This window comes from Pieris brassicae, chromosome 8 (genome assembly GCF_905147105.1).
Source record: "Pieris brassicae chromosome 8, ilPieBrab1.1, whole genome shotgun sequence".
Classification (NCBI taxonomy): domain Eukaryota; kingdom Metazoa; phylum Arthropoda; class Insecta; order Lepidoptera; family Pieridae; genus Pieris; species Pieris brassicae.
Genome location: NC_059672.1, coordinates 12,568,772 through 12,582,467, shown reverse-complemented (window position 1 = coordinate 12,582,467; position 13,696 = coordinate 12,568,772). Strand labels below are relative to the sequence as shown.

The 13,696-nt window shown below is 32.8% G+C and overlaps 1 protein-coding gene across 3 annotated transcripts in view; it reads left to right on the top strand.

Annotated features, from left to right (window-relative positions):
- The window catches only part of LOC123713820 (cholesterol transporter ABCA5-like), a 37,606-nt gene that overhangs the window by 400 nt on the left and 23,510 nt on the right, over positions 1-13,696 (top strand). The window contains exons 1-5 of one of the 3 annotated variants that reach the window (XM_045667692.1): positions 10,184-10,313; positions 10,859-11,012; positions 11,772-11,951; positions 12,154-12,326; positions 13,355-13,592. In XM_045667692.1, coding sequence (XP_045523648.1) covers positions 10,285-10,313; positions 10,859-11,012; positions 11,772-11,951; positions 12,154-12,326; positions 13,355-13,592 — 774 coding nt within the window. In that variant the 5' untranslated portion in view covers positions 10,184-10,284. Of the gene's footprint in view, positions 1-10,183; positions 10,314-10,858; positions 11,013-11,466; positions 11,573-11,771; positions 11,952-12,153; positions 12,327-13,354; positions 13,593-13,696 lie in introns of those variants that run through there. The other 2 variants (XM_045667691.1, XM_045667693.1) reach the window with 2 other exon arrangements.

Genomic DNA, 13,696 nt, shown 5'->3' with positions numbered 1-13,696 from the left:
CGTTATTAACCAGAAATTTACATTAGGTGCCAGTCATTAATTCTTCGATGAGAGTTTTAAAATATAAATTTAGAGAGGGTATGGTTCAATTGATTGTAGAAATATGTATGTGTATTGAATGTACATTTATCATGTGAAGGTATTATAAGTTTACAGTCTCGAATAACCTGGAGCAGCGTAAGAACCACTCCCATAAATCTGTATCAAACTTACCATAAAATATATTTTTTATTTGCCAATAATATCTAATGTTGTTAAATTTTATCGTGTAGAGCCCTTCGAGTATTAATACATAATAATACAACCTTTTTTACATTTCCAGTAATTACTCACACGGCATTTTGTTTAATAAAAGTATTAAGTATAAAAAGGCAATTCATAAAAATATTCCTTTTTTCATTGAGGTGAAAAGGCATTTTATCCCTGGAAAATATTTTGTGAATGTTATTCCAATGTCACTACTACAAACTGCAAAAATTTATTGAATTTTGTCACTAGTTGGAGCACGGCCAAGATTGAACTAAACAATTCTTATTTTTATGTTTTATCCTGTGAATATTAAGGTAGTAGATAGTGTTTGTTAAAATAATTATATTCGATAATTACAAACGTATTTGAAAGCGGTTTAACGTCGTATTAAATTAAGGATCTCTAAATAAACATTGTGTATACAACCATGCTATTTCAGAACGATTTTTTTTGAGAACACTTTGTTACTTAATAAAAAAACAGGGAACGTAAGTTGTTCGGGATGCAACGGGCACTCAAATCGCTAATAAACGATCTTTTCTAGGCAACCCTACTAAGGAAAAACAGAACTACTAACGCAAAAAGTGCATAATGATATATATATCTTTCCTCTAGAATCTAGCTATGACGATTTTTTATGATTATCAGGTTTTAGTATACATTTAGTACAAATATAAGTTTAGACCTATTCTTGATCTATGTCTAAATATAATGTAGCTAATTCTTGGCTGTTATTTATACCGTATGCGGCGGCGTTATTACTGTTCATATTATTTCAAATTAGTCATAAAGTAAATAGTTTCTCTATATCATATTTTGTACAAATATGAACATTTTTCTTATAACTTCTTAATAATTTCCTTTCTTTTCAATATTGTGTAGTGCATGAGACAATATTTTTATATAGTTTGAAAGTAGTGTGTCAGCAGTACGGGACTTGTGCCAAAATCGTGGAGCCTAGTGTCTCTGACGCCGCCCTGTCTGCATGTTAAGGTCATGATGCTGCGGTGTATGATCCAGTAGATGCGTCGCAACGCTATGCTTACAAAAACACTATAAAACATTTAGATCCATGAGGCTTTGGATTCTCCCGGACCACTGCAGACTCATGATACTTTTTTAATTTATTAAACTAAACTGGAAATATATTATAGAAAATATTTGTTATTTTACAACAAGATGATTTAATTAAATGCGTCATATAACTTTCTGTTTGGATAAGTCACAGAGGAATAAGTGGAAGAAATAATAAAAACAATACGAAAAAAGGTGTGAAGGTTGTGTCATGAGGGTGCTAAAATATTGTAATGACTTTATATCTTTCAGAGGAAGTAAAAAAAATATTATCATTTTTTTAATCATTATTTGTAAGTAAGAAATTAAATTTTTGTTTTTTAAATTTTCAAGCATGTTCGTACGATATTTAACTACGTCTAGGACTTCTTCTTTCAAAATTTAAAGTTATAAATAGCAACTATGGAATCTTTTTTCTATTAACCAGTAAGGTGACTCACCTGATGATAAGTGACACCCACGCCGATGGAAGCTTACATTGCCAGAATGTTTGCAAGCGTTGCCGGACTTTAACATTGTTCGCTCTATTTTTTAGCGCGGCGGTAAGTTCCTTCGGAATCGTCATTAGGACTTCCGAAACCTCATGCGCCTTCTATCATTGACATACTCGTAATATACATAAGTATGTTCTTCTTATTTGAGAATATGTTGATTTAATACGAGTAGTCGCCTCGTAGCGGATGTTACCGGATATAAAATCCTACCAAACCTACCAAATTTATTTAATATAAAACAATCAGAAGAAATTATATGTTGGCAACTTTTTGACATCGTTAAATATGTTGTGATAGTAAATAATAGTATTTTAAACAATGTAAAACTATTACAACTGCTTTTAAATTTAATTAAGACGTATTAAATATACATAATCACATACGGAAATTATTGTATATTTTTTGTGTAAAAAGGGGTTGGCATGGTGACTAATATCAATATTGTCCCCTCAAAATACACGTTTCCCGTAAATTAGGTCCGGGGTGACTGCTAGACGTTACTACTGACGTCATCTAATTGAGCTATCACAGATAATTACGATAAAAGCGCTATGTAGGTGTGACGTGTGAGTGTGTGAGTTTATTTTCTTTAGAGAGATTTTATTACTTGATATTTAGTCTATAGAACAAAAAGAATCAGCATTCAGCGACAACATTATTATGGGTAATGTGCACGAAAGTATATATTTATTTGTTATTGTATGGTTTGCTCTTTTTTAACATCACAAACTGGTAAAGAAAGCTACGGAATACAATTATCTCTGGAACTAAGGTTAGTCTCGTTAACTCCGTACTATGAGTCGTTTATTAAGACTAATGGTTTATAACATTGGGTGAGGCTCACATATACATACAGGCGTTATTAAGTGTTTAACTGCTCAATACTTTAGATTATCACTTGTTTACTCATCGGACATAACATTTCGATGCTGTGTGGCATGCTGAATTATTTATAATGATTAATATAAAAATATCAAGAGCAAGTAACACAAAGCTTAGTATAAGAGGTATGTATCGTCATCATCGTGCACCGAAATAAAATATTAACTAAGACTTTATTAACAACTAAATCAATTAGATATATCTAATTTTCCTCGCATGGAACGATAAGTTTTATCCCGAGTAAGACATTACGAATATAAACTGTATAATATTATTCGGTTTCATAGTTTCAGTATTCAGCGTGAACAGAGAAACTCCATAATACTATTTATTCTTATAAAATCCCGTTTCTATAAGCGATCTTTTGTGATTCTAAATTTCTTTATCCAACATGTATATGTACTTTATAATTATTATTAGTATGTTGGTTAAGAGTGTAAAATAAATGAGTGTTTAATTTTATTTTAAGTGATATTAAGAGATCAAGCGATCGAATAATGTTTACGAATGCAATTTTACCTACCAATTTTAATATTTCAGAAATAATGGTTAGCTGACGTCAGAAACTTTGCATTTATCAATACCATTACAAGGCTATGTTTGTAATACCATAGTCTTGGTTTTTTGTTATAAAGTTTTCGTTCTCGTTTTTCGAATTACGTAGCATACCATTGTTGCAAGTATTTTTGATATTAAATAATTTAATCTATATTAATTTACATTTTTACACCAAAAAGTTTTTCTTGATATTTTATTTTTACCCAATCTAATTTGTCCAAAGTAGTTTTTACATCCATATCTTGTATAAAAAGATGTGAAAAAATGATTAATTCAACATAATGTCACCGTCGTCGTTAGCCAAGCCTTTGTGGAGATCTTTTGTGCTGCGATGATACTCCACGCTTTTACATTGTTTCATAATCACTCGATTTCGTGGCGAAGGACAAGTTTAGAGTATGTTATACAATCACTATATTTTATATTACAAAGTCCTACGCGTCTCTCTGTCCGTATGTTCGCGATTAACTCAAAAAGCAATTGATTCCTTACCAATTGATATCAGACGAGCTCAGTCTCTAAATTTATAAAAAAAAAATATTGTCCCATATTAGGGTTGCCTGGAAGAAATCGCTTGTCGCGGCGGCCTTATCGCTAGCCTGTTGCCTAATAACTTATGTAACCTACTTACTTTTTTTATTTGTATAATTATGTATATTATGGTAACAAAGTATAAATAAATAAATATAAGCAGTCACCTATTGGCATGAGGAAGGTTTAAGCGTATAATTTGGTATAAGGTTAATTATAGACTTTACCTTTTTCAACATTTTGCAATGTTGAATACTTATGTTTATATGTATAAAGTATAAAATAGTTCCTAAATAGTATTCCCTTTTTCTTTTAAATAATCAGGATTAGCCAAATGTTGGCAACGGTTTTTTTTAAAAGAACGATTCTTATTTCTAAGTGGTATTACAATAGAGCACAGAATATAAAAAATGCATGCTAAGAGTAGAATATTTATAGAAATTACTTTTCAAGTGAACAAAGGTTGATACCCGCGACGACGCGAACGTATTAAGGGACATATGTTTGAACGAAGAGAAAAGTCGAAGCTATTTTCTAACCCTACCTACTCAGTACATTTAGGCACAATTTATTTAATGACTGGAAAATACAAATCGATTCACATTAAACATTTGTTTAAATTGGATATTATGTCAGAATTTCTACCTCTTAATTTACCTATATACATCTGAAAGACATACAAATCTGTAATAACTACAGAATTTTATGTATTATAGTTCAACTTTCTTCTCAAAAGAAATGTCACTTCGGTTATTCATAGAAAAGTTGATAGTCGTCCTTGTTTATCCTTTAGGGTACTAGTTACCTAATGTTACTTAATGTAAAAATATCTGCAGTATTCGCCTTCAAATCTGGCTGACGTCAGTCAGGTAAGGTCACATGAAGGTCACAAGGCGGGACCATTCCCCAGGGTCTGGTGTGGCGTGAGTTACGCTAAATCTAAACTTTTCGCTAAATGTAATTTATGGTCGGCCATATTAATTGGCCCAAATATTGCTATCATTGATATCTATCACCTACGTCACATTTTCCTTTGGCTTTTCCATTTCACATAATTAACAAATAGGAAGCCATTTGTTAATTATGTGATGTGGAGTTCCTACTTTGATTATCAAATTTAGTATGGTTCTTAGGTTTCCAGTTTAAAAAATAATGTATAATGAAAACTAAACCCGAATAAAACTAAAAACAGTTAAACACTACATCCATTAATATTAAACGACATTAAACGAAGCTCTCAATTGTTCAATGGATTTGAAGGAATAAATGTATTTTAAGAAAAACACTTTTTGAACGGATTGAAGCTATGTATTCTTATTAAAAACTTTACATAATTTTATTTTTTTTCCGACGTTTCGCGTGCTTTTCAGCGTGCGTGGTCACGGTGACTGAAGACAAAAGGTGTTGAATGTCAAAAGTATCACAGCTGCAGACAAAGTGGTGCTATCTGTATTTATTGCCCCGATGTTGATATCGACTAAAAGATGACGGTTTTTTGCAAAAATGACTCACGGTGCCCTCTATTTTCGCGGATTGTTTGTATTGGGGTTTTAATTTGGATATTATTGGATCCCAGGTGTTTGATAATTTTAGGCCGTCTTCTCTATTGAAATTGGGGTGTTTTTTTATTTCAATGGCTCGCGTACCAATCTTGGGAAGAATCTTGTTTCTTTCGCAAGTACTTTCGGTTGGTCAAAGCGTATGTAATGATTAGGTCTATCTAGTGTGTGTTCACAGACTGCTGATTTTGTGTGTCGTCGATGTCTTATGTCCGCATTTTGCTCTTGAGTCTGCTGGACATATTGCGTTTAGTTTGCCCTATGTAAGACAGGCCACAGTCGCAATCCAGTTTGTATATCCTGCATCTTGCAACGGGGTGTTGGTCTTAGGAATTGCTGAATCTTCTTGTGTGGCTTGAAAATTGTATTAATAGAAGCTCGTTTTAGGATCCGGCTAATTCTATCTGTAACTCCCTTTACATATGGCAGGTAGGCTGGCTGGCGGGGAACTGTTTGTGTCTTGTTTTTGTTTCTGTGATGCAGCCGGGGGATGCGCAGCTTGTTTCGGTGTAGCACCTGTTTTACATGCTGTAGTTCCTCCTCGAGGTGGGCAGCATCACAAAGACGTTGGGCTCTCTGGAACAAACAATAAAATGTATTTTACGCGAAATATGCGAAGATGTAACGTTCTATATCTTGAGGAAACACTTTGTTACTTACTAATTGGCTATATCATTTTGGGTCCTAAACAGAACACTTAAAAATATGTGCGTTGTCTCCAAATTAACTGAAACAACTATTAGTACATATGACTGACATGCTTGACAATTCTTACATGCGTTTTATTACTTTTAAAAATATTAAAATAAAAACATCCTTTTGGTACCTTTCCGTGGACCGTTTCCAGCCTAGGCTAATAATTATTATAATTTAAAATTTTAAATAAACTGCCTATTGTATCTGTTATTCATATAATCAAAATATTATTTTCCAATGTTACATAATATTTAAACTAAATTCCTTCGAATAATGTAACATGTATAAACAAGTTGTTATCGGTACGGCCACTCCTTTCGTGGTCCAAATAAATTTGATGCTAAACGGTGCAAGAGCTCCGTCAATAAAAATAGAAATCTCGCTTATTAGTAATTGTTTTACTGTAATGTCAAAGATGATTGCCACTATACGTAAATATATTTATATCGATTGTTAATGGCGTCCATTTACAAAAACAAGGTGCGTTATGAGTGTTAACATATAAATGTGTATGACGCTTGTTTGATTGGTTTACCCTTCCGTGGACATACTTTTCTACTATAAACTTTATTATCTTGAGACATAAACTTTACTAACTTAAGATATAAACTTTAATAAATTGAGATATAAACTTTATTCAATTGAGATATAAATTTTATTAAATTGAGATATAAACTTAATTAATTGAGATATAAACTTTATTAAATTGAGACATAATCATTATTAAACCAATCTTACAGAATTAAAGAAATTAGTCCGAACTTAACAGAATTACACATTAATTGACGGCCCAACAACGCAGTACCGAAACAAATCTATGTTCTTGTTAATTGTAAACTTTATAAGCCAAGAATTAAAAGATGTCAACAGTATAAATGTTACTACAGTAAGGTCATGGCAAAGGTGCTCCTAACGGAGTAGGTGGTTGCATCAAAAAGCTATGTAACAATTCGGTCGCAATGGGTAAAGACGTACCTGATTATGATTATCTTCATTATGATGTCATATTTAAAAGAAAATTATAAAGGTATAGAAATTTCAGGAATATAAGTACCAACTGTGCGAGATATTCAAGAAATGTTCGCCAAAAATAAAATGAATACTGATAAAGGGACATTTAAGATTCACCAACTTTCTTGGAATGGAAACGAACCAAATATTTTATTTAGTTGTATATCTTGCATGCAAACTGCATTTACTGCACAGACAGTCCACACTTTGAAATTGGTCAGATAAAGGTTCCATTCCATGATACGCGATTACATAGTCACGCGAGTCTGACGCAAGAAATATATCTCTGAGAAGTGTAGCCACACACAACACACACAATGAATACAGCCAATGCTGCTACAGTTAACTATAGGTAAAATCTGGTTACACCTGAAAAAGAAATAGTTTCTCAGGATCCCCCTTCAATTCCTTTATGTAATTTTTCCTCCTCAACGTGTAAAGCCATTAAGCACAGACATCAGCGATGAAGACAACTTGATTATACAACATTAATACAGGCTAAAATAACATTTTTCAATCACTTCTTTGACAGCGCAGATGATGAACCTATAATCTAACGTACCTACTTTCTAAAAGCATACTATAAGCGATGATAGTTGGTTTTGTTTTTATGATCTCTTATTTTATTACTTAGAGCTCACTTTGACTGATAGTAATATTTAATTAAGAGTCGATCGAAAAGAAATCTCTTCTGTGGACATAAAATAATGGTTTTTTTCAAACTAGAGGGTTTCGTTTTATGTCATATGTGAAGAAGTATACAACCAGATTGTTTGATTCTAAGACATACATCGCTTTTTACTTTAGTTTTATTTAGCCAAAAAACACATTTTATCTTTTCTGTGGATTTTGAAGTCTTTTCTGTGGACATTTAATAATTCAAATATCTAGTTATCAGTCAAAATTAAGGTTTTGATCTTTGATACTATTTTTACCATTATTTTATCTTTTTTCTTAATAAATGCTAATTTAATTAAAAAAACTAATTTTGGCGACAGATGTATCGAATTACAATCTACTACAGACTATGACTATGTAAAAATCTGTATTTATAAAAATGCGCTAATGTAGCTAAGCAGACTTGATTCAATAGTGCGTAAGTAAGATGATCCTTAGTATGAGGTGATTTAAATATAATATTCTTCCGGCCGATAAGGCCAATCCCAATTATGGTAAGCCCATAATTGAGATTACGTCGGACATATCATCGTGCATAAGTCTGTGCTCAGCGATAATGTACTCTCTGTTCCACATAAGTGAGGAGGCCTATCCGAAGTACGAGGTTGTTTAAACGCAGGAATTTCTTGTTTTCCTATCTTAAACCATCAAATTAATCTTAGTAATTCAAATAAGATACATATGAATAAGTGAATAATCCGTTCGATACTAGCTTACAATTTTGGTAACACTATAATGTTTTGTTATGGCTAATAGAACAGTAATCTCGAAATAATATAAATTTCTCATGTCCCACAATTACTAGATTTTACTACCCACTCATAAAAAAAGCTAAAGAACTAGATTAGAAACGAGACATGGCACTAAGTCTAAGGTTCGTATACTAATGCCTACCTCAAGTCAAAATATCTTCTGGAGCGCTGTCAAATACGTCAAGTTTTAAACAGATAAAATGGTTTGAAAGCTCTTCAAACTAGAGTTAAGTTTGATTGACATTCTAGTATACAGGTCTAACCTTGTATGCGAAAAAATTGTGGATTTAGATATCGTGTCTTTTCTGAATCTCACTCTTAGTTACGCTATAACAACATAATATATATATATATATATATATATATATATATATATATATATAATGTAATAAAGATATATATAACATTCACATATTTCACAGTTATAAAGCTTTATAACTGTGAAATATGTGAAATCGCCACAATATATGGCTTCTGTTTGAAGGGCACTTACAATAGGAACCTCATTTTCGGATTATTATATAATTAATTACAATAATCCAGTAACAGAATTGGTGTGGTGGGTTAAGCGTAAAGCTTGCAGATATCCAAATTAATTATAATAATAATTAATCTGGATGAGCTAGTTACATTAATATCAACTACTACCATATTTTATCTAGGGCAGAGAATTTTTTGAAATGTTTGTGACAAGGTTTCAGTGCGCCCTACATTTCCATTTCGCCGACTGACCTACCTCTATCGTTTAAGTTACCCTTTTACTCATTTGTAATTTAAAATATATATAGTCGGGATTATTGCTTAATCCCTTTTTGGGAGCTATGTTGGGCTCAGATTGTGGCTTAAAGTTGTTAATTAAGAATCGTCTTTTTAACTATAAGTGATAATTATGTAGTACAACGTTATGATAGGAAATTGATACGAAATTTTAGGTATAATTATATTGCCCCAAACACAAAACTTACAAACTAAACTAAATTTAAGATACATTCGACAATTGACATTTTTGATTGATGATTTTTATCTGAATTCTTTTCGATATCGAAAAGTACCGATACGGATGATACGTTAATAATTACATCTTACTGTGAATTGGATAAGTGGCTTAAGTAGGCTAGTATTAAGATAAATCTCAAGTGCGTCAATCCATGATTATGCGTCGACATACATAAGTCTTATATATAAAATATTTTAATCTGAGACAAAGAAAAAACAACGCGGCTCAAATCATTTGCGTTATTCTTAGATTATATTTTCGGATTTAAACGATTGAAACACTTGTAGTATTTTATATTATTCTTAATTAACTTTTTCGCTTTCTTGAATTTATTTACCGGGCAATTCTGTAAAAATTCCCAAGTTCATGTGCGAACCAAGCTATGTCATTGGCCGAAGACGCGTAATCAACTTATCACTGCGCTTGAAGTGACTTCGCAAGTAAACTTGAACTATTTACAGAATACGGAGGCCACAATGTTTAGATTTTTGAGTAATATAAAAAAAATCTCTAAGTTTGGTAATATATATGTTATTCATCACGACGAATGAGAATAACAAATAACAATAATATTGATCTGCACAGGTGTGGCTGTGACTTGTTGTAATTACGATATAACGTCACATATTGCATGCTAATAATCTGTGACAAGCAGCTCATATTAAATTAATGTTCAATTATTAACATCCAATTAACTGATGCAGCTAGACAATATTATATGGACAGTAATTAAAATATATATAATTAAGTGAAGCTAAAATATATGCCTTATGAATTCAGTGTATTAGGTGTAGTCTGATAACATGAAAATTGCTACAGAGGATTCGCACAGGTATGGAAATTTTCCATTGCGGTAACCATCCGAACTCCTAACGTAACTCGTTTCTGTAAGACATAAAATATTGTAGAAATATGAACAGTTTTGCGGGGTGCCCTAGTTCATATTTATGGTATTTGAAATAGGGTATAGGGTAAAATGGAAATTACACCTTTCCATATGTCCCTCATACGCACCCCAATGAATCAACCCCAAGTTTGCAGACCCCTTGGCGCCAAAGACAATTACGTAACTTGGCGTCGTTTCTTCTAGATATGGCTTCACTTGTTTGTATTAATTAATTAGAAACATTGATGTATACTGTTTCTGTTCAATGCCGGCAAACAGGGATATATTGTAATTCATAATGCGTCGAATCCTAAACACGTATTTTATCAAAGAAAATTCCTTTGCCATATTACGATTATTTTGAGTCTCCAAATATTTAACCGTGAAATCGATCGCAACAAATCTTTGAAAATAAATAGGAAGTAGTTGTTAAATTGTTTCTACATATTTATTTTAAATTTTTTATTATTTATGCTTGTATTTTGAAACAGGAAATGCCAAACGGAACCAGACTGCATAGCAATAGGTAGCAGATTGCGTGGCGCGATGGGGACGCGCCCGCCATCGGCCTTTTGGCCTCAACTCTGGGCCACTGTGGTCCGGAATCTGCTTCTGAAGAAACGTGACACCAGAAAGACCCTTGCTGTAAGTAATTAAATTGTGTGCTTGTGTGTAGGCGTTTGTCTTTTACCCGAGTAGGTTCTCAGCCCTCTGTCTCACACGCGGCTGTGGTGATTTTTACCTTCGTCGTCACAGCAGGCGTTCATTGTGCACACAGAAAGTAGAATCCATTGGTGCACAGTCGTGATTTGAACGCACGACTAAGGGTTTGCATTATTAGCCACTGGGCCAACAGCGCTCGTGACAATTTTTTGTATAATGTTATAAGAACTTGTCTACCTCTTAGATGTAATAAAAACTACATCTGAATACATTATTGGTACAAATTATATTGTTACAACTTTTAGCCATGTTTGTAATAACTTACCTTGATTTCATTTGTCATCTAATAATTGAAGCCAACTAACAGATTAGTTATATAAATCACATGTTGCAAGTACGTCATTTTAAATACTATTATGCAGTTAATATATAAATTGTGAGAGTATTAAGACGTGTATACTATGTATATAAATCGAAGTAATAATGTTTTTTAATGAAATAAAAATGGCGCCATACTTGATACGTGGCCTATAATATTATAGGTAAATATTGTAGATATTAAAGGACGTATAAATAATACTGTATATATCTAGATTTGGCACCTATTAGAGATAGGAATTTTCAGCCGTGACTTATATAAATGTATGGCTTACTCGTGCTGGTCTACTATAATTCTAGAGTATATCCACACATATGTTATGCAGTAAGCTCGTTAATAAAGCCTTAACTAATCGGTTGCAGGAAGTGCTGGTTCCGCTGTACTCCCTGGGAGTGCTGATATTCCTTAAGATGCTGGTGCCCAACCCCAACTTTCCGGAGGTGATAAAACCTGGGCGTCTTCTCCGGATCCATCATGACGCCTTTTCAGATAGTAACGCAGTCGCAGTAGCAGCGGATTGGTACAATCACAATGGTACACTGGTACGTTCTGAACAGTAATGGTCACAGGGCCAGGGATTAGGTTAAATCTGCGATTATATAAAAATCATATAAAGTGTGTAAATCAGAGTAGGGACGTATACTATAACAATGGTATATTTATCGTTACTGAATAAGGTTTTGCTAAAATAATAAATATAGGACATATAACTAACATTGAATATTGAATTTTATATTGTTCCAGGCGTTCTTAGATGATATAAACACAATGTTAACGGAATCGGGACAGCACCCCATCACATGGATCCGATATAATGACACCAATGAACTGGATGACGCCTACCACAGTGATGCTAAACGCTTCCCCCTAGCCATTATATTTCACACTGATCCTATGGCGTATGGAGAACCACTAAGGTAATTAATAATATTATTTTTTGTCTCTTGGCCCATGGGGTTCAAGTGCACAGGTTGTAATTAAAGATTTAAGGTGGCGCCAGTGACTCTCAGAGCTGGTGCTTTTCTCGCTTAACGAACAAGTATCGCAGCGACGAAATGCTGGCAGCATTAAAGGTACACTGCCACAGGGATTAAACTTTTAAAATGTGTTTTATATTTCTAATTAAAATTATTTAAAGAACATTTTCCTATTTCACTTTACCTTTTTAAAAGTATACTTGGAATGAACTTATTTTGATAATTGATATATTTATTTTCTAAGGCAAGTACGGTCTTTAAATTATCTTGCCATATTATTTAAGTAAATTAGACTTAATCAAATTCAGTCTTTTGGAAACATAGCTTTTAAAATTTAAAGAAAACAGTTTTTGTGTTAGAAAACACCGGATTTGGGCTAGAAAACACCGGATTGAAGCCATGTATAATAAACTTATAATTATTTTACATAATTTTAAATTTCTCCCGACGTTTCGCGTGCTTTATAGCGTGCGTGGTCACGGTGACGAATAATAACACAGCTTCAATCCGGTAAAAAAGTGTTTTCTTCAAATTCAAATGACTATTTTCTTATTACTTGCCATACGAAGATGATCAGTTGGGGTGAACGTCGATACTAAGCTCAACGTACAACTTCCGTATATCAAAAATGTGTTGGATTTGATATCGACTCTGTATCTTAGGATATATTATAAACATTGGAATTCAGAGCTAAAGTTAGTCCAAGTGTCTACTTCACGGATATATTAATCTATTGTTCGAGGCGTTGATTACTAAATTGCGGTACCACCTGGTGCGGATATCTAAATTTAGGTTCTAGTTATCTGCGTCCTTTTCACGATAAATTACAATTTATGTCGTAATAAGAACTTGCAGAAGATGGGCAGAGGAAGTTACTTTTGTATATATAAAAGTTAACTTATAACTTGTTTAAATTAATGTATTGTTTATTCAGTTTCTTACACTAGAATTACTTTTAAATTATCCAGGTATACAATCCGAACAAACCCCTCCAAAGACGGAGGCACACCATCCACTAGAATTCTAACCACGTCACCAGCAAAATGTCGGGATAGAACCAACACAGACTGGTCTACTGATTGGTCTCGTGGTGGCCAGTTGATACCACTCTCGGAGATGCATAGAGAAGACACGTGTCCGGTTCTTCAGTATTATTATACGGGATTTCTTGCGTTGCAAACATTAATCGATTATGTTAAAATTAAGGTAATTATTTTCAAAAATCTTCGTTTCTTTTATTTGTTTTAATTTTGTTACATGTGAAAATTAATTATATAAGTCAACTTTTAAATACAAATTTCCTCTTCGAC